General features: G+C 38.6%; 2 protein-coding genes and 1 pseudogene across 2 annotated transcripts; all 3 read left to right on the top strand.

The window, feature by feature from the left end:
• The first annotated feature begins 8513 nt into the window (after positions 1 to 8513).
• Positions 8514 to 13384, top strand: LOC101313515 (UPF0301 protein BF2109-like). The gene is made up of 3 exons (XM_004299819.1): positions 8514 to 8908; positions 11646 to 11788; positions 12734 to 13384. Exons 1-3 carry the CDS (start codon positions 8647 to 8649, stop codon positions 13382 to 13384), a joined length of 1056 nt encoding a protein of 351 aa, XP_004299867.1. The 5' UTR covers positions 8514 to 8646.
• Positions 13385 to 14448: 1064 nt separating this feature from the next.
• On the top strand, positions 14449 to 16041 carry LOC101296493 (pentatricopeptide repeat-containing protein At1g66345, mitochondrial-like). The gene has a single exon (XM_004301411.1). It carries the CDS (start codon positions 14449 to 14451, stop codon positions 16039 to 16041), a length of 1593 nt encoding a protein of 530 aa, XP_004301459.1.
• A 2068-nt stretch (positions 16042 to 18109) lies between these two features.
• LOC101296209 lies at positions 18110 to 19334 on the top strand (annotated as a pseudogene).
• The last annotated feature ends 1718 nt before the right edge of the window (positions 19335 to 21052 follow it).

The raw sequence follows: 21052 nt of genomic DNA, 5'->3' as shown, positions 1-21052 counted from the left end.
TTTTTTATAAGGTTTAGCCGACGAAATATACAATATTTCGTCGGCTATAGTTATTTTTTTAAATTTTTTATAAGGTTTAGCCGACGAAATATACTAAAGTTCGTTGGCTATAGTTATTTTTTAATTATTTATTACACACTTTAGCCGACGAATATCTTAATTGTTTCGTCGGCTAAAGTCTGAGTAAAAAACCAACGACATGTTTTTTGTCGGCTAACTGTGGGACTATAGCCGACGAAAAAAAAAATTTCGTCGGCTAAAGTCATCACAGACGAGCTTTTCCCGACGAAATCTTAGCCGACGATGGCTCGTTGGCTAAGATCTTAGCCGACAAATTAAGTTAACAGGCCGACGAAACTTTTTCGTTGGCTAAAGTGCTTGTCCTGGTAGTGTAGTGAGGCTGCCACCGGTCCAAGAAGGAAGAGGAGATGATGGCCGACCGTTTGGGACTGGTGCGGCGGCGAACGGTGGACGGACGGCGGCAGGCTGGTAACGGAAAGTCCGGCAACGGAAGAGGGAGAGAGTCGGGAGGAAGAAGAGAAGAAAGAGAGAGAAATGATTTGGGCTTCTGCTCTCCACCGGTCCAATACCACCAAATAAACCCAACTCCACAAATAAAACACCCCAAAAATAATACCCCAATAAAAATTACATTTTATTAGCTAAAATTTACCATTTTTACCGTCGTCACAATTTCCTCCTACGAATATTTTCTCCGAAATAATTGTCCCTCAAAACCCCTCTAGGGACTATTTAAACTATAAACTCATTGACAAAGACGATAAAACTCTTATTATTACCAAGCTAGTAAATAAGGTAAAAATTTAAGAATCGGGATGTGACATTATTTATCAAAATGTCTCTCTATAGAATGTTATTACCTATAATTGAGGTAATGTTATTACCTATATGCACATTTACTTGCCTCTCTAACATGGTTCATAAGAGACTAAGAGAGGCTATTGAGAAAGATGAGTCAGCAGACCAATACCTTGGACTTCAATATCAATTAGAGAGTTATGTACACAAAGGTCAAGATGTTGAGGAAGACCTTGACGATGGATTAGAATATGATTATAATTTATGAGCATTCTACATCTATTTTTTAGTTGAAGATGAAGACACAAACAATTAATAGGTTTGTTGTATTTTTAGAATGTTTGGAAGCGTGACACATTTGACATTATAAAAAAAAAAAATAATAATAAAAAAAAACTCCGTAGAGTTGACAACCTAAGGCGTTTAGAGTAAATTAATTTGTATTCTTCTATGTCGATCAGTTTAGAGCCCTACTTTTGAACATCAATATGTTTTTATTTTATTTTGGATTTAACTGCTCTGAGCTTTATCTTGGCCCTTCAACTTTTAAACATATGTACGTAAATATGCACATATGAATGCTATTATCAATTTAAATGCTAGTTTCAGTTTTTTTTTTTTTTTGTATAGAACAATAATGGCATATGCAATGCTAAGAGACCCCCACACAGACAATCTTACACGCTGTAAATATTTCTATCAAACTGAAAATTTTGTAAAAGGTTCAAATAATTTTTTTTTAATGATTCAACTGATACTAATTTATTTCTCTTTGATATTACCTTTCATGTTAAAGAGTGCATCATAAGTGAGAATGACACTGTGAGCACCACCTCATTAACGATGCATATATACAACTATCTTCAGCAGTATGAAGCAATTAAGATGTTAGATGACCAAATTTACATTCAAGAGGTTGAGTGGGTTGGCCAGGATCCCGAGAATTACATAGACTCAACCGTTTTAGTTCTCCGACACGCGTACAAAAATCTATTATTTAGTTCTCCGAAGTGATGATGCGCTACATCAAGTAACTATAAAAATCATTTAGTTATTTAGCTATTGAATTTACCATTAGTTGCATACAGAATAATGTTGAAATTTACACAACCAGAAATATCCTTGTTGCATGCATTTACAACTACAAAACCTATCAAACCCATTATCTACTCTACATGATGAATGATTCAAAACTCCACATACATAACAAGCTAACAAATCCTCTTAAAAAAAAATAAAACCAAAGCCTACAAAATGTTTTCGATGCAGTTATTCAAACTTTTCTAACAATAAAAATATTGTCAACAAACACCATCCATGAGTCACACATTTAACACCAAGTCTCTACTAAACTAAAAAGTCAAGTTCTTAAAAATAATGCACTCCCTCAATAGATAGTTGTCAATAAGATTGACCGTTATTAATCGGTTTGCTCCCACAAAAGCACTATGTAAACCCAAACTAGAGACTGATTCATGCAGTTTTGAGACAAAAATTACTTCACTAGTCCAAAATAGAGATTGACTCATTGTTTTATCTTAATCTTATTATTGTTAGATCATTGTCTTATCTTACCTTAATACTAATTTGTTTTGCAGCATAGTAAATATGTGACAGTGAACTCCGACATGTGTGTTCGTGTGGAACACTGAAAAACATCTATATAGTTCACATCAATTACATTCAAAAGCGACTCTACGAACACATGTAATGTAAAGTTGCAGACGGATTGTTTAAAGCAGCACGTGCAGCACGAAAACAATATGAAACATAAACTCGAAACCATAATGGGTGTCGTCGAAGGCATCCTATACAGCCAAATTACAACGTGCAATGGCTCTATCATGAGTTGTCCGGAGAATACACTTTAGTAAACTTTGTGTTTTTGGTTTGTGTTGTTGGTATAATTGTTTTGCTTTTTGCTTCTTGCTACGGATGCTTACTAATAATTTTATGTGTAAGAGCTTGAAAAGAAAAGGATGGAGAGGGTCAAACTTGCATATGAGAGGAAGAAGCAATTGAACAAATTGAGGGTCAATGTAGAAAATGTTGCTGAGGAAAATCTAGGTTCTCATCTAAATATTATAGCTCATATTAAATATTAATCATTAGACAATTTAATTTTCTTTTAGAGATGAAATGTTGTCGGGTATCTTCAGTTTTGTTTTGGATTATGATACTAGATTGTTTCAAGTGATTATTATGAGCTTGCTTAGTTCTTTTATCTTTTTGATATATCACCGAGTAAATTTGTCAAATTTTTAATTTAATGTTTTATGGGGTAAAATGATTTCTTCTCCGATGTGTATGTTTGTTTTTGTTTTGAAATTTTCGAATATTCCGAAAAAAAAAAAAACAAATTATATCAACTCACATCCCCTAAAAGCGTGGAGTAGACTTGGGCGCATTCCTAACATGTCCTAAACTTGTGTACATGAAGGGAGAGTAGTAAGAGTACCATAGCCATCATAGCCTCCTTCACTATATATAAAGATATACTCAAAAAATGAAGCTATATATTACTATGAAAAATCCACATTTATATTTTGTTTTAAATTAATTGCATTTGCTAGTAAAAACCCTAGCCTCCTAAGCACCAAAACCCAAAGGCTGCCGCAATAGCCACCAAACTCTAAATTTCTTCATCTCAAATCAATCAAGCGATGACCTCCTCCTCGTTCTCTAAGAAGACCAACGCATCCTCCTCCAAGATGTCTTCCTTTATCGACGATGTCACCAAGTTGTATATACGCAACCTCTTATGCTTTTGCGAGTTTGAAGGTTGTCAACATCTCTGCGAGCATCTCGTGTGCGCAACACATGAAGATGCTTCGCAATCAAATTTGTGTGCCCGGAATCCAGACCTAAGAATGGTTGAAGCCGAAGCCGAAGCCGAAGCTAGAACCAAACAAGGAAGAGTAGAAGCCAAGTTTTGTGAAGGTGCCTAAACCTCCTAGCCGTAATCTCATGGGCAAAGAGGTGTTCTAATTCTTTTTTATTCCCATGAACTTGCTTATGATCTATGTTTACTCATAGAATATTGGTCTTTAAATTTATTGTTATTTTCCTTCCATTGTTTAGAATAAATGTCTGTGACCTTAATCTCTATTTGATTGTAGGCTCACTTGCGGTATTCTAGTAAGCGGAAATTGTTAGGGGTTACTACCCATTTGTGTGTCAAATGATCTTATTTGCCCTCTATATGTAAGGCAGTGGTTCGATTCACAATGTAATCTCTACATGAGTTATGAATGAAATTATTAATATTTTGAATCAAAAAAAATATAATTTCTTTAATTTTACACCCAATTCATATGAATAAGATTTTTTGATTTTTTTTCTTCGCTCTCTGCTCCTTAATCCTAGAGAGCGAAAGATTAGTTTCGAGCGCCTATCCGGTTGCACCTTGTCGTCGGCGACGGTCTTTGGCCTAGTGGGCGTATGTTGGGTACAGTCGGACGAGATTGACAGACGAGTTCTTGAACTGGAGCAGACGAACAAGAGGGTTCTTTCTCTTGTTCTTTTGGTTGTAAGTCGTCTGAGCCGAGGAGGTGAGCGGGGATGCGAGCGGATAAATTAGAAGATGCCTAGGGCTTTGCAGGGATAGGACGTTGATTGATAGAACTCGGAGCCAAACGTTGTTTGCAGGGTTAAAGAGGGAGATTGATCTCTTGCTGTTTTTGGATATGTTTAGGGTGCCGCGGTGGTTAGCGGCGACTGGCGCTTTTCGTCGTGGTTGGACGGCTTTTGGTAATATGTATTTTATCTTTTTTTAGAAAAATAATAGAGATGCCAAAGATTTTACAAAATTCAGATACCAAGTGACGTGCCACAAGCCATATCAGCATTTTGCTTATAAATATGGGAAAATACCAGCTAATTAACCCTAAATTTGGAGATTTTTTTTTCTCACTAACAATTTTAAAATTCATCAACTTTATATAGTCAATTCCTCATATTGTTACTCATTGACCAAATTTTTAGCATTTTACCTATTTTTGCTAACCATAATACCCTCCCTTCCCAATATCTCCTCCCTCTCATCCACGATTCTTTCACACATGTTCCCCTCTCCGACGAGCTCAGCAAGTGGCAGAGGTCACCGTCGAACTAAGTCGCTATGGTTTTGACCAGGTTGTTCCAATTCGGAGTAGCACCTCCGCCGTCAAGAAGAGTGGCGGTTCGATTCCAATAACCAGGACCGCGGCCTCAAGCAAAATCCTTAGGTGGTTGACACCGGAACTTCAAATCCTCTCGGGTGTTTATCCACAACCAGATTAAAACCTCCAAATCCTCGCTCATTTGAGTAGTGAGTTGAATACAAATTTAATGATATGAAAGCTATCCTACACGGACGGACTTACAATGTCAACCTTGAAAAACTAACATGGGACACACACACGTCCCCGATCAAACTTGAATCGGGGCTCAACCACAAGCACGTTCATATCAACTGAACCTGCCCCACATTGGATGATTCTTGACTTATCAGACCTAGCCAAAACCCTAAAATTATTCAGACCGCATATAGCTGCCACGATGGACCAATCTGTAATACCTCGGAATTTTAATATTAGTTTCTAATATTATTTTGGAAATTATTTAAGTAAGAGTTGTATGGATTTGTGGTTTAGTGAGTGGACTGGAAGTAGTCGAGTTTTTAGTTCCGTGAAAATGCTCTATTTTGAAGGGTTAAGAGTTGACTTTTTAATCGGTTGGGTTTCTTGGGAAACTTCTTTCACGAAAGTTGTAGAGCATGACGATACGAGTCCGTAGACACGTGGCACGCATAAAACGGACTTCGTATGTGGAAGTTATGATCAGCAGAAGTTCGTGGTTTTCGGGAATTTTTAGTATAACTATGAAAAAGTTATAGGGTTCCCTAGTTTTTGTCCCGCACCACTCTCTCCTTTTTTCTTCTCTCTCACGACACCTTCACTGCCCGAGTTTCCCAGCCGACCCGACCCGAACCCGGTTGACCCGACCCGGATTTTCCGGCCGACTCCGGCCGACTCAGACGGTGGCACCGGTCAAGTTTTCTTCCTCTCCTCGGCGTGATCTTCCCTGTGTAGGTGGGTGAGGACGACTCAAGAGGGATTGTGAGAATCGAGCGTTGCAGCGGAGGTTGGCGGACCCGACTTCGACCCAAGGGCGTTCCGACCGTGTGTGGCGGTGACGCAGCTTGGAACCAGTCGGGATTGACGCTCCTTGGCGTCCTGGTTCGTTTGCTAGTGGTCTCCTAGCGCGGCTCACGGTGTGGAGTTGCGGTGAAGGATTTCCAACCTTTCGGCTGGTTTTCCGGCATGCTCCGACCGATTGGGCGGGTACTCCAGGTATGAAAGATGCTTGGTTTCTCTTGTTTGTCGTTTTGGGTTGCTTGGAGTGTCAATAGAGTGAGGTTTGGGGTGGCGCGTGGGACCCACGCGCAGTCGCCTTTGACGGCGTGTGGAAGCGCGTCCGGGTAATGTGAATGGGTTAGTTGCTGTGTTAGCTAGTATGAGTTGCTGTGAGTGACTGTTTTACGGATTTGATTCAGTTTTCCCTTAATTAATCTTTTGGAAATTAAGGAGATTGTTGTTGTGGACATGACTTGGTGTGTGTCAACTTTTCTATGATCTTGAGAGGTTTCGGGGAAAGCTTGTTCTCAAGGGACAAGTCTTTGGGTTAAATGAGGTCAAGGTCCAAGAGTGAAATGTCATAGTCGCATCTAGTAAGTGATAATCACTTGTTTTGTTGGTCACTAAGTTGTTTTGTGCTACCTAGGTGATTAACAAAGTTGGTGTTGTGCTTGTGTTGTGCGTGCGAAGACGTAGCTGGATTTGAGGTGAGTAACATCTCACCAAGGTCCACTTTGGGACCAAATATTTATAATTATTATGATGTTGATTTTGGAGATGATTATGATGATGATTGTGATGTTGTTTTTGAGGATGATGATGACGATAATTATTATGATGACGATGGTAATGGTTTTGATTGATGATTATGATGCTATTTTTATATTGTGAGTAAATCTCACATGGTTTCTTAAGGAACCGAATTTACTTTATAATTTTGTTTTATTAATTGTGAAATTGTCCTTGAAGGAAAATGAGTTTGTTTTTAAAAATAAGTGAGCTTGATCGTCAACGGCTCATGGTAAGTGAAAACAAGTTTTCTGTTAAAAATAAATCTTTCAAAAGGACTTTCGATCATGTGATATGGTTGTTGATAGATTATTCTAGTGGGAATATCTATGTTTTGTTTATATAAATATATCTAAGTGGAAAGATATAATTTATGAAGTGCTCTTGTGATGTTGTTGATGATATTTTTATATTTGATTTGTTGTTTAAATAGTCAAACCAGGTTCCTAGCCTTTAATCTGGTGATAGGTTACGGTTATGATTATATTATTATTTTATGATTTGATAAGTGTTATGTTGGGAGAGTATTGGAATGTGTGCCTTAGTGGTGATTGTGTGCATTAGTTGTGTATGTGTGCGCCTTAGTGGTGATTGTGTGCATTAGTTGTGTATGTGTGTGCCTTAGTGGTGATTATTAGATTAAGAGCCTTCGTGGTGGACCGGGAACCAAGCCTGGGTCAGGTGATTGGTTACGGTCAGTATAGAGCTCTAGTCTGTCAGTCGGTACTTCATGGGGGATGACTAAGTGTTGACGAACCCATGAGTACGCATTTGTTTGGTTACTTATGGGGGATGACTAAGTGTTGGCGAACTCATAAGTAAGAGTAGATAAATGTTGGTGAAATGTTCTTATGTGTTGTATAAATTTCTTGCTTTGAGTATCTCCTGAACTATGCTTATCCGCAGGAGATTCTAAAATCTTAATTGTGTGATTTTAATAGAATTCTTGAACTATGGTTATTTATAAGATTCATTTATGATTTTGAGTGATTTTAAATTATTGTGTTTTCTTAATTGTTTCTTTTGAATTCTCTTGCTTTTAGGCGATTCCTGAACTAAGTTGCTAATGCAGGAATTACCAGTTTTAATTATATGTGATGTTGGGATTGTTGGGTTATTATTTTGGGAGTTACTCATACGAGCTTTTTAGCTTACCGGGTTTGTTGTTTACAACCTGGTGCACCAATTCGTGGTGTAGGGGTTAGACCTGCAGGTGATGATCAGAAGGTAGGAGACAGTGGCCCACGAGCTGGGTTTTTGACGATATACAATTATTTGTATTTTATGGTAGTTGTTTTTAAGCTCATGTAAGCTAAGTAGTTTTTACTAGACTTTTGGAAGTTGATGTAATTAAAGAGATTAAATGTTTAACTCGGTTGATAAGTTTATCGACATTTATATTTCCAGTATTTGTTTTTAGTTTTGGAAATTGTTGAGCAGGATTATGGGATATTAAGATTTTGAGTTTTATCATGCCCAAATTTTTAAAATTTTATCCTTCGAAAATTGGGTGTGACACAATCCCTCCGGCACAACCACCTCTAACCGCCCAATAACAACCACCAGCCCCCACTGCACTGATATGAAAGTTGCCCTCAGTCCTTATTTGAAGAGGTTAGAAAATGAGAACCACCATAACACAGCGAACACCATGATCCCAAACAAACCATGGAAATGAAGTTAGTTAGAAAATGTGCGCCAGTTTACCCGCCAGCACACCCACTCACAGTCTCACACACTCTCACATACAATTCTGTTATATAAAAACAAAGAAAAAAAAAAAAAAGCATATTCCGAGCTTCCCAAACACCGTCGTTTTCTTCCTCTTTATTGGTCTCTCCATTTTTGTTTGCTTTCGCATTCCTTCACTGATTCCCCTTCTCACACTTTCACTCACTCTCATCGTTTCTAACCGGTGATCATGGATCTGTGGTCCGTTCACGTCACCAACAACGTCACCAGAGCCCCCTTCCTCCTCAGAAACTCCTGGAGCTGCGGCAAGGCCAGAGCTTCCTGGTGGCTCGGAGGAGGAGGAGTCGAAGACAGTGGGAGGGTGTTTGATGTTCGAGACTTGAATTTGAATTCGAAGCCGCCGCGGAGAGACGGCGGCGGCTTGATTGTGGTCAGAGCCACCGGGAAGAAGAACAACAATCAGGGAAATTCTTCGTCCTCTTCTTCTTCCGGTATGGCCTTTTTTAGCTGGAAACTTGCATGTGAATTAGGATTTTAGGGTTCGATTGTGTACTGGGTTTGGTTTTGATTTAGGGTTCAATTTGTGTTTTTGTGATCGCATACATTTTGGTGTTTTGGTTTGCAAGTTGACTTTTTTTTTTCTCTGCTTTGGTATACTAGTATATCATGTGTAATTTTATAGACAAAGTAAATTAGGGTTGGAATTATGAAGAGAAGTGAATCCGCTAGTGTGTTTAGAGTGACTAGGCTATGATTATGAGTTGCCAGTGACTCCTGTTGTAGCTGTCTTTAGTGTCAAGTGAAGCCTTTTTCCTTTGTAGCCTTCTAGGCTCGCTGGATGGAACGGGTCATTGAAGCTTCAATTGGGGAGATGCTTGTTCCGGTCATCGGATAATTGTCTATCTGCTCGCCTGATTGGGGGTAGTGCATTATGTGGTTTCAAAACCAAATCATGGTTGGAAAGCTTTTCAGTTGGATAGTCAATGTCAATAAATAGTACCTATAGTTGTCAGCGTTTTCATTGACATTATTTTCTGGTAATCAACTGGCTTTGCTTATTAAAATGGTCATGTGTAGTGAATAAATTCTGTCTGGAGTTGCTAACAGACTGGATCATTTTATGAGAGGCCATGGGGAGTGGGTGGACGAGGGTAAAAGAGGTTGCTTTGTAAAGTAGTACAAGAGAAGGGCAGTTTGGGGGTCGAAATTTTACTGCTAACGAAAACTTTGCTTGGAAAATGGCTCTGTTATCCTTAGCCCCCTTTGCTAGGGTATGGTGTTGGTTTGTGATCATAAGAAGTATGGGCTGCAAGAAAATGGGTGTGAATGCCAACCCATTGGTAATGATCTGTAGATACCCTTTAGTGACATTAGTCTTGCAGTTTGGTGGTAACTAGTGGGAATGGAAAGATGTTGGGGCTGAAAACCAGCCTTTGTATAGAATATTTTCCTTGGACTTGTAATTTATAAATGTAAATTGCATCATTGGAATTAAGGAATTGGTAAATTGGATTGATTGTTGCGAATATTGGAAGGTGTGTAGTAGAGTATATGTAAGAATTGGTTCTTGGATAAGCCGCGGACATTTTCTGTCAACTCATGTTTCAATATTGGGTACAGTAATACAGGGTTAACTTTTATCCATATTCCTCTATTTTGAAAAGGGAAGCTTGTCAGAAAGGTTCAGATGTTGGTGGGTCGTGGCATGTTGAGGGGTGATTACTAACCATGGAACTCAAAGGAGAAAACCTCTTCTCTTTCTGTGTCTTGACTCCTAAGCATGTATCTTTTTCACCTCTGATTTGATTCTACAGATCATCTCTTGGTTTATTGTCTGTGTCCTTGGTTATCCAGGAAGTTATGCTAGGGAGGAATATGGTAGTTTGGTTCTCCCAGCAAGCTGTGTTCCTGGTGGCTGACTTGGTGAAAAATAAAAATTTGTGGGGTTGGAAACAAATCCATGGTACCATTGTTGTGTTTTAGCTACTTTTTAGGTCATTTGGTTGAAAACAAGAAATCATGCAAGACACCCAGCCTTTTCTGTTTTGGCTTCACTGAGAGCATCTGTATGACCAGTTATTTGGGAATTTCTTTCTTTCTTGGAGATGTATACTAATTGGAAATCTGGCATGGCTCAAGTTTGATGTCTTGATGCTGTATTTCTGCTGCCGGTTTTAGGTTGAGCACACGTTCTTTAGTCTTTTGAGCACATGTTCTTTAGTCCTCTTTTCTTTATTCCATAGCCAGAGTTCATGAATGGGAATGGAAATACTGGCTGAAGCCCCTCCAATTTAGACCCAAAGCTTCTCTCAAAGGTTTTACTTTGGTTGAATTTCTTAAAACAGGTCCCTTTCGATCAGAACCAAAACAGATGGCAATGAGCGATGGTCGGAACTACCATTCACTCATATCTTATTTTTCCATTCAAGAATATCCTTAGAAAATGGCAAACCATTTGGCCACTTACCAAATTTGAGGCAAAACAGTGTTTTTTTCTTTTAACTCTGACAGGATCATGACTGTAAAATGGTTTGACGTCTGATTTTGCTAAGTTCTTTACTGGTATGATTAGAGGACCTCCAATGAATTTTAGAAGCAAAGGAGATTTGTAGATGATGATGAAGTCATGGTTGTATAAGTTTATGGGACTTGTTTGGGTACAAAGTTGATTGATTTTGGGGATGTGAATTGATAATGAATTTGTGGTTCATTGATGCTGGGTTGATAGGGCTACAATGGTAATAAGGGTTTTGATAAATTCGATTGTAGTTGCTACACAATTGCAATTGTATGTTTTAGTCAAACTAGGAAAGGCTATGCAAGATACCTGTTTGTCTTAGGCATCTGAGCATCCATGGCATTACCCCCAAATTATCCATTACCTTTCCTCCTTTAATTGGGAAGACATACTCGGAACTTGAATTGAAAAGGATAAGACTGAGGCAACTTATATATACAAGTATAGAATGTATTTATTTTTATAATTTATATATATGTATGTATGTATTATCCTGTGTACATATTAGTGATTGCAATGTGGATACGCTCTAATAATTTTTTTCAAATACTATAACAACTGAACTGACCAATGATCAAACCTACTTCTAGTACTAGTAATTTCATTTGAGCATGGTCTCTACTGCTAACTTGAACCAATTTTTGCCATATAATTAACTACTTATAGCATGTGATGATATGGAATTGTGTATGGTCTGATGTTTCAAACAGGAAATGATGACCACTCTATTCCAGAAGGAGATGGTGCAAAAGGAAACAACTCTGAAAAAATCAAAGACACTTCTTCTGAGAAAAGTTATCATATAAGTTCGGATTGGAGAGAGGTCAGAGCACAGTTTATTCGCGGGGAGCAGGTAATGTTTTACTTTTCTTAATGGCTAATATGCTTGGAAAACTCTTACGAGGGAAAAAGTAAATTGAAAAGAAACTGAGAACTAAAATGTGTAATTACAAAGAATTGCTTTCTCCTATATCCTTAATGTTCAATATATTTATTCAAGGTGATAATGATTGATCCAAACCAAAGAAGGCCTAACACAGTGGTTCTGGACTTCTAGGTAGAATACCAAACTGACCTAACCAAATTATCAGGCACACGTAATTGAAAAGTTGTTATGTCGGGCTTATTGAACTAGAAGCTAATGATTGATCCAAACCATTGGTTTCTTTATAATCACAGACTTATTACATGATTTCCAGAACCAACCTGTAAGGGTTATTTCTGCTTGTGTTTTGTTACAGCCCTAGACATCTCTTCATGAGTCCAATTATAACTGAGTTTAAGAATCTTTTGAAGAATAATTTACGTCCTAAAATCACCCAGTACTAGCAATTTTGAAATTTGTTTAGGTTGAAACCTCCACTTTATGTAGTCATATGACTCATATTTACTTGGGTCCAGTCTCACCCATAAGTACCTTTTCTGTTGATTGTGATAAAGAGCTTCCTATAAATGTTGATGTTCTTTCATAGATTTATTCACTTCTACTATCGATCTGTGGGTACAGGTTGAATATGTTTATAGGGGGAGTTTGATTCCTGAAAAGAAGCAGTTTAGATTTTCTATACTTACTCCACAACTAGCTTTACTGCAATCTGGTTAGGTACAGAAATTTACCGTAATTTTATCATAGCCACGTCATCTCTAGTATTGTTCCAGGTCCAATGGTCCTATCCAAACTGTACTTGTTAGTTATAATGGTCGGGATTGGATGTTGGTACTTTTAGCATTGACAACAGATGAAATTTTACAAGTAATGATGATGATATTTAATACTTGGTTATTGTGAACTTATCAGGCTGAAACGGATCCTCAGTACCAGTCGAAACCTCTTGGCGAGAAGTGGGCTCATCCGCTTGCAGTGCCTGAGACAGGCTGTATCCTTGTTGCAACAGAAAAGCTTGACGGAGTGCGCACCTTTGAAAGAACTGTTGTTCTCCTCCTGCGGTCAGGAAATAGACACCCAGAAGAGGGGCCATTTGGAGTTGTTATCAACAGGCCACTACACAAAAAGATTAAACACATGAGGCCCACGAATATTGATCTTGCAACCACATTCTCGGACTGCTCTCTGCATTTTGGTGGGCCTCTCGAGGCAAGCATGTTCTTGTTGAAAACAGGGGGAAAGTCGAAGCTTCCCGGGTTTGAAGAGGTGATGCCTGGTCTTTGTTTTGGTGCTCGTAACAGTCTGGATGAAGCTGCTGGTCTAGTGAAGAAGGGGGTTCTTAAGCCTCAAGATTTCAGATTTTTTGTTGGCTATGCAGGGTGGCAGCTGGACCAGTTGGCCGAGGAGATTGAATCTGATTACTGGTATGTGGCTGCTTGCAGCCCTAATTTAATATATGGAAGTTCATCAGATTCTTCGTCAGAAAGTTTGTGGGAGGAAATTTTGCAGCTAATGGGTGGCCAATATTCTGAATTGAGTCGAAAGCCTAAGCAAGATATGTAAAGTAATGAGCCTATTGGTTCTCAGAAAATAAAACCTAGCTCTGTAGTTCAAGCAAGACATGTAATCGATGTAAATGTGAAGCCAATTTGTACAGTGAGTTTGCTGGCTTTTCAAATAGTAGATCTTGTTTCACTTCGTTTTCCTTCTCCTCACTTTTTCTTCATATTTTTTTTTTTCGTATAGTTTATGTATGCAAAGCCTTCTTTACCTCGTGAAGGGATCCAAATGAAGAACCTCTTACAGATTAGAATTTAACTAGTGTTTTGAATCTAGGATCACCATATATGAATCTTAGCGCCTGAAATGCTCCGGTGTATGTAAATGTTGGCAAGGTATACCAGAAATGAGTATCTAACTAGAGAGTAACCTTTACCATATATATGGACAGCGAATGCTTTCTCCCATGAAAATGTTCACCAAAGAGAATATAACTGTGTGCGGCTCACTTGTAGCATGCAACAATGAAACTGAGTCTTGCACATCTTGCTCGTTCCATTTCAGAAATGTATTATGTGTCGTAAGCTCCAAACTTTATCTACACTTTAGAATCTGATTTTTTGCACTAGTAATTCAAAGTCTTATTGAATATTCAAGCGGCTAGTAATCTTATAATGTAAGAATTACTATTTTTAAATCTTATTTTTCAAGCTAAACCGGACCTTTTCTCGTCCTACATCATGGATACTAAAATTGATAGCTTGTAATTCAAAGAAGAAAAAAAACCTAAAATTCATAGCTAAGCCACTGCCCATAACCGGATTCATAACTGAGCATCCTGACTTCACCAGCTTTCAAACACAATTCAAAAAAAAATATATAAAAAAAATATAAAAATGAAGTATAAGTATTTTAACTCGTGTCATTGAACTCCAACAGTGATGAGGGGTCAGTAACGGTGAGTAGGGGTTTAACGTTGGAAACAACGAACTCTGCTCATCACCCTTGTCGTGGATATCAACTCTCTACTCTGTTCTGATTCCGGGCTCCCAATCTCCAATCACAAGGTCAGACAACTTTACAGTTTACATTCTCCAACTTGAATTACTTCATCGTCACAAACTTTGATGGGTTCTTTGCTGCGTCGAATCACACACTCTTTAAATTCCTTGAAACCCAACACTCAACTGATCCACACAAACTCGACACCAAACAATGTTGTCAGAGCCATTTGTGATTCTTTCAAATCCGGTTGGAGTTGGGATGCTCTGACCTCAAAATTTGCTTGTGTGAAATTAGATGCAAAACTCGTTGAGAATGTATTGTTGGAACTGAAGGACCCAAATGATGCCAAACGTGCTCTGGGTTTCTTCCATTGGGTGTCAAAAAGGAAAGATTTTGATCATGGGGTCTGGTCCTACTCCATCACCATTCACATTTTGGTCAGAGCCAAGATGGCCATGGATGCTAGAGCTTTGATGGAATCGGTTTTGAAGAAGAATGTTGGAGATTCGTTGAAGTTTTCGGTTGTGGATTCGTTACTTAGTAGTTATGAGGTCACTGCTTCAAACCCTTTTGTGTTTGATTTGCTAGTACAGACTTATGCTAAGATGAGAATGTTTGAGACTGGTTTTGATGTTTGTTGCTATTTGAGGGAGCGTGGGCTGCCTTTAAGTCTTATAAGTTACAACACTTTGCTTCGTGTTGTCGAAAGATCGGAGCGAAATGCTTTGGTTTGGAAGATTTATGAGCATATGGTGGGACGGAGGAGTTATCCGAATGAAGAGACGGTTAGAATCTTGATTGATGCTTTGTGCAAGGAAGGGGAGCTGCGGAAGTATGCCGACATGTTGGACAGGATTCATGGGAAGAGGTGTTCTCCTTCTGTGATTGTGAATACTAGTTTGGTGTTTAGGATTTTGGAGGAGGGTAGAGTTGAAGAAGGTATGGTGTTGTTGAAGAGAATGTTGCAAAAGAATATGGTTCTTGATACAATTGCTTACTCATTGATTGTTTATGCTAAAGTTAAACTAGAAGATTTAGGCTCTGCACAGCAGGTGTATGAAGAAATGCTTAAGAGAGGTTTTCGAGCAAACTCTTTTGTCTATACCTTGTTCATCGAGGCTCATTGTAAAGCGGGAAGAATTGATGAAGCACAATCAATGATGAATGAGATGGGAAATATGGATTTGAAGCCATATGATGAGAGCTATAATTTTCTTATCGAGGGATGTGCTAAAGCAGGTAGAGTGGAAGAAAGTGTGAATTACATGAAGCAGATGATGGAGATCAGGTTCATTCCTAGTCTTGGGGCATTCAATGAGATGGTCGGAAAGCTATGTGAAATTGGGGATGCGGACCAAGCCAATGTGATGTTAACTATACTGTTAGATAAAGGGTTCTCACCGAATGAGATTACATACTCTCTTCTGATTGACGGATATGCTAGAAAAGGGAAGAGTGATGAAGTTCTCAAGCTCTTTTATGAGATGGAGTCCAGGTCGCTTTCTCCTGGAATGTTGGTTTTTACATCCTTGATAAAGAGCTTTTGCCAATGCGGGAAATCGGAGGAAGCAAAAAAGTACTTCAGAATCATGAAAGACCGATCAATAGCCCCAAGTATATCTACATATGAGATATTTCTTGCGAACCACTTCGAGCAGGGAAACACAGAAAGGGCTGATTGCTTGTCGAGGAATGAAATGGTTTTACAGGACTGAAACATGTTTGCTATTTTGCTTACCAGTAGTGCTGGTTCTGGGATGGGGAAGGGCAGCTTATTAAAAGAACAAAAGTTGAGGAAGGTTTTTTGATGCGGACTTGGGATGTGGTAGGGAGTAATTATCACATTAATCCTAAGCCACTCCCTTTAAGTAGCCATCAAGATGTAGCGTGAATGCACCAACTGCTGGCAAACTGTACATATAAATTGCTGATGCTGAATCTGTCACACAGATCTAAGCCCTTAAGAATTGGTAATCAGGGAAAGCTAGCCAAATATCTGGAGCAACTGCAAGTCTCCCAGGTACAAGTTGCTGAGACTGTAAATTTTAAAGGTGAATTCTGTGATCCAATAGTTGACAACGAAGCTGTGTGCTCAGCTGTTGTATTGAGATCAATGGTTGAATAGATAATATTGCCGGAGTTGCTCATCTAATGATTCACATTTCACCTGAAATGACTAATACATTTGATAGATAACCATGACTACCATTGGAGATGCTTTTTTTTTTTTGGTCGTTTACCATTGGAGATGCTTAAGAAATTGGATATTAAGATAAAAGGGTAAGTATATATTTAGTTATGGCTATGGCTAATTGCCTTTAGACTACCTATTTGAAGGCTATTTATGGAAGGGAATTTAGAATTTCGAAGTTCCTAGAGAAGTAATTTTTTTTGTTTTTTGTTTAGAATGCCTACAGAAGTAAATTGTTCTGTGGTAAAGTAGTAAAGATATTATATCAACCAGAAAAAGATAATAAGGGTTCGCATTCTTCTCCAGCTCAAGTTAACTGTCACCCTTACTACTATTGGCTTGAGATTTGAATCTACTTTCTATTCATTATTTTCTTTACACCAGAAATTAAAAGGTTAAGATGGTCTGCTGCATTACTTATTCTTAGTGGTTACAAATATCTTGAACTAGAGTTACTTTTTCAATTTGTGGGTATCATCCTTGCTCAGGGATCATGCTAATCCTCTCTGTATCGTTCCAAGTTTATCGGACATCCTTGAAGGGACAATGAAATTAGATGCTTGATTGACTGCAAATCAGATTTCACACAGGTAACCGATTTGTATATTAGTTAGAGTGCATAATTATCGAAGCCATATATTTATGCTTGGGTAAGGCACTTGAAAACCGCATGAAAACTGACTCCCCTACATTGAAAACATGTTCTTTAGATTATCAAAAGGATGATGAAAATCTTTTCTTGACAACAAATCATCAAAAGCATATTATGAGTAGCATGATTCTAAGAAACAACATGTATGACTTTTCCATCTAACATAATCAACAACAAAATGTTAATAGAGGGTTAGCAGTTCTCTTGATGGAAAAACAAGAGAGTACAATTATTCAATTATTGTTGATAGAAACATAGAGTAGAGTTAAAATCTTTCAGTTTGAATCAGTTGTGCTAAATTAATGGTTGGCTACATTATATTGTATAACTAGGTTCTCCAGACAAGTTGGTGCCATATGTTCAACAACTGGGTTCAGTAGTTTACCACCAGACAAGTATGAAGGGGTAAGGACGTTGACAAGTTCAGCAGCACCCTCAAACTCATCCAGACTGTGCTTCAGGAGGCTGATATGAAGAAAGTCTCAGATCCCTGTGTGAGAGACTGGTTGGATCAGCTCAAAGACGTATCATACAAGATGAATGACTTGGTAGATGGTTGGACACTGAAACTGGGAAACGAGAAGCTGAGAAACAAGAAAGAGAGGCTTGTTTCTCAATTCCTTGCAACTGCATTTGTTTTGCCCGATGGAATGAGGTAACTCGTCGTTATAAGATTGGTAGTGCAATGAAAGGTCTAAACAAAGAGATAACTCAGATTTATATTGATAATTACAAGTATAGCCTTCAATCCACCATGCTTGCTGCTGCATCAATGTGACCTATAACTACATCTTTCGTTGACATATCAACCATGTTTGGGCGACAAGTTGAAAAAAAAGAAAAGTTGGTGAGTGAATTGTTAAGGGAGGGGAGGCCTGGCCTTGTCATCCCTATTGTAGGGATGGGTGGGGGGGGGGGGGGGGGGGGGGCGGTGGGAGGGATGGGAGGATTGTGGAAAACAACTTTCACCCAGTTAGTCTTTAAGGATGCACAAGTTCAGGCTCGTTTTGATATCAAAGGATGGGTTTGTGTCTCAGACCCTTTTGATGTCATCAAGATTGTAAAAGAAATCCTTGAACTTGTCGGTGGAATAAAATCTCAAGATAGTTCAAATGTGTTGCAAAAATTATTAGAAAGCATCCAAGAAAGAATCAAGGATTACAAGTTTCTCCTCGTCGTAGATGATGTGAGGAAAGAAGACCAAGCAAAGGGGGAGAGTTTAAGGTTACTGGTACTTATGCAAACATGTTCTGAAGGCAGTAGAATTCTAGCGACCACCCAAAAGCAGGAGGTTGCTCGAATGATGAGAGCAACCAGTGTCCAGTGACATGATCGCTCTGGAGAAATTGAGTCATTTAGATTCTCTGTAACTATTCTATAATGTTGCATGTCTGGATAGGGGACAAGATAAATTCAACAAGGGGTTTGGAGATACTGCTGAGAAAATTGTTAGAAAATGTGATGGTTTGCCACTTGTTCTGAAGACTTTAGGTAGTCTCCTTACTCTCCTGTTGCATAAGCAAACAATCAGAGAATGGGAAGAAGTTCTCAACACTGAGATATGGAAGGTAAAAGTGGTTCAAGAAGAAGTTTTTCGACCATTATTACTCAGTTATTATGATTTGTCCCCGGAGATTAAGAGTTGTCTTTTGCACTGTGCTACTTATCCAAAAGATTTTGAGTTCAACAAAGAAATTCTTATCCAGCACTGGATGTCACAAGGCTATCTTAGTGTTGGAGAAAACAAAGAAGAGGTAACAAAAAGTGGAGAAGTTTTCACTAAATTAGTAATGCGATGTTTCTTCCAAGATTTCCGGCAAAATGCACTTACCAAGGATATCACAGGCTGCAAAATGCATGATTCTGTGCATGATTTTGTACAGTACTTGACCCAAAATGAGTGTTTTACCATGGAGGCCATGAGTACTGATGGAAATTATGGAATAGAGCTATCCAGTGCTGAAATATTGAAACGACCAGGTAATAAGGTTCGCCATTTGACCTTAATGTCAGCACAGGGTGGTCCTCTTCCATCTTGTATATCATCATTTGCAAATTTTGCACACCCTCACAACTTTTCGTTCAAGAATTACTGCCATAGACTCCAATTTGATTTCACAGTTGACATGTCTAAGGACATTGAATTTGAGGCAAAACCAAATTGAACGACTGCCAGAGGAGATTGGGGAGTTGATACATTTAAGGTACCTTGATTTGTCTCTCACTAGATTGAGGGAATTACCTGAGACTGTAACTTGTACCATTTGCAAACTTTGCGGCTTGAAAAATGTGAGTTCCTTGAAAAGTTGCCTGAGAATATGGGGAAGTTGATTAAGTTGAAGCATCTTCATGTTGATTTTTGTGTTTCAATGCCAAAAGGGATTTGGGTATAAGGAATTTGCGGACACTGGAGGGGTGCCCTTCTGTTTATTGCAGTGAAGATTCAGAAGTATTTACATTAGGAGATCTGAGAATGATGAATCAGCTTCACCGTCTTGCCATCTATGTTGTAAGGATTGGTGATGATGCAGCAAGTAAGGCAGAGAAGGCAGAACTGAGGAAAAAAGAACGACTTTCTCATTTGGAGCTTTATATGTCGGGAAACAAGGACGTAGATGCTATTCTAATTGATGCCCTGCAACCACATGAGAATTTGGAGTCCTTGAAGTTACTTGGGATAAAGCTTCAACGTGGCCCAGTTGGATGAGGACTTCTTACTTAACCAGATTAACATTCTTTCATCTTTGTCACAGCAGCTCCTCTGTTTTGCCTCCTCTCGGGAAACTGCCGTCCCTTAAGTACTAAAGCTAATGTCCATGTATGATCTGGAAGAGATTGGAGCTGAATTTTTTGGAGTAGTAGAAGAAACATCATCGTCCTTCCCAAGTTTGGAAACACTCTTTCTTGGCAACTTGCCGAGTTTAGAGAAGTGGGAATTAGGAAGAGAGGCAGAAGATGCTTCTAATTCCCAAATGAAATCAATTTCAATAATGCCATGCCTTTCTTCCTTGCACATTGAGGAGTGTGCTAAACTAAAACAACTACCAGCCTTCCTCCTGCAAAATGTACCACTGCAGAATCTTCTCATCCATCGTTCTGAGAGCTTTGGTAGCCTCTCTGACGAGTTCATCTCTCGCGTCCCTAATGTCAAAATTTGTGGAACCTCATATCGAGTTGACCCCTTTTTCAAAGGAAGAAAATAGATACTGACAACATCCAAGGTTAATCTGTGGAAGCCAAACTATTCTGGTACGTAATTAATTGTTGAATGTATATATTCATTTGTTTCTGGATCATATTTAGTTTTTTATCTGCAACCTGCAGGGGGCCAACTTTGTGTATTTATGTTCTTTGTAATATTCTTCAGATAATTGTAACCCTGACATACTGACGTTACATATAGCTGACGAAGTTAAAGATTTCAAGCACGCTATTGGAGGCTGGTCAAACCTGCCTCAAATTTGCAGTGGCTAGATTGCCCAAGACATGATGACACTTAGGTAGGATCAGACTAGATATATGTATCTTTCTGGACAAAAGTTTCAGACTTTTGTTATGTAGTATAAAATTCATTATTGTCTAGAATAAAATCTTACAGAGATGTATGTGCAGGTAGCTTTAAGCCTAACTGAGTCAGAATATCTATGAACCTTGAAGTTGTCGAACTGATCAGTGACGTTCTGCAGATGGAGCAAAGGTGGCTGAGCAACAAATGTTTGAGAAAACTGCAAGTAATGTTAATACTGCACCTTCTAATTCAATCCTATCAGTATATATGTTTTTGGTTTCTTCTACAGTCCAAACATAAATATGATTAACTCCAACTTGAGAAATGAATTCTGTCTTGATCAACCCATTCTACGCACCATAAATTTGTTTTTTT

The sequence above is a fragment of the Fragaria vesca genome, linkage group LG5, assembly GCF_000184155.1.
Source record: "Fragaria vesca subsp. vesca linkage group LG5, FraVesHawaii_1.0, whole genome shotgun sequence".
Lineage (NCBI taxonomy): Eukaryota > Viridiplantae > Streptophyta > Magnoliopsida > Rosales > Rosaceae > Fragaria > Fragaria vesca.
This window is presented reverse-complemented; position numbering and strand designations above follow the sequence as displayed.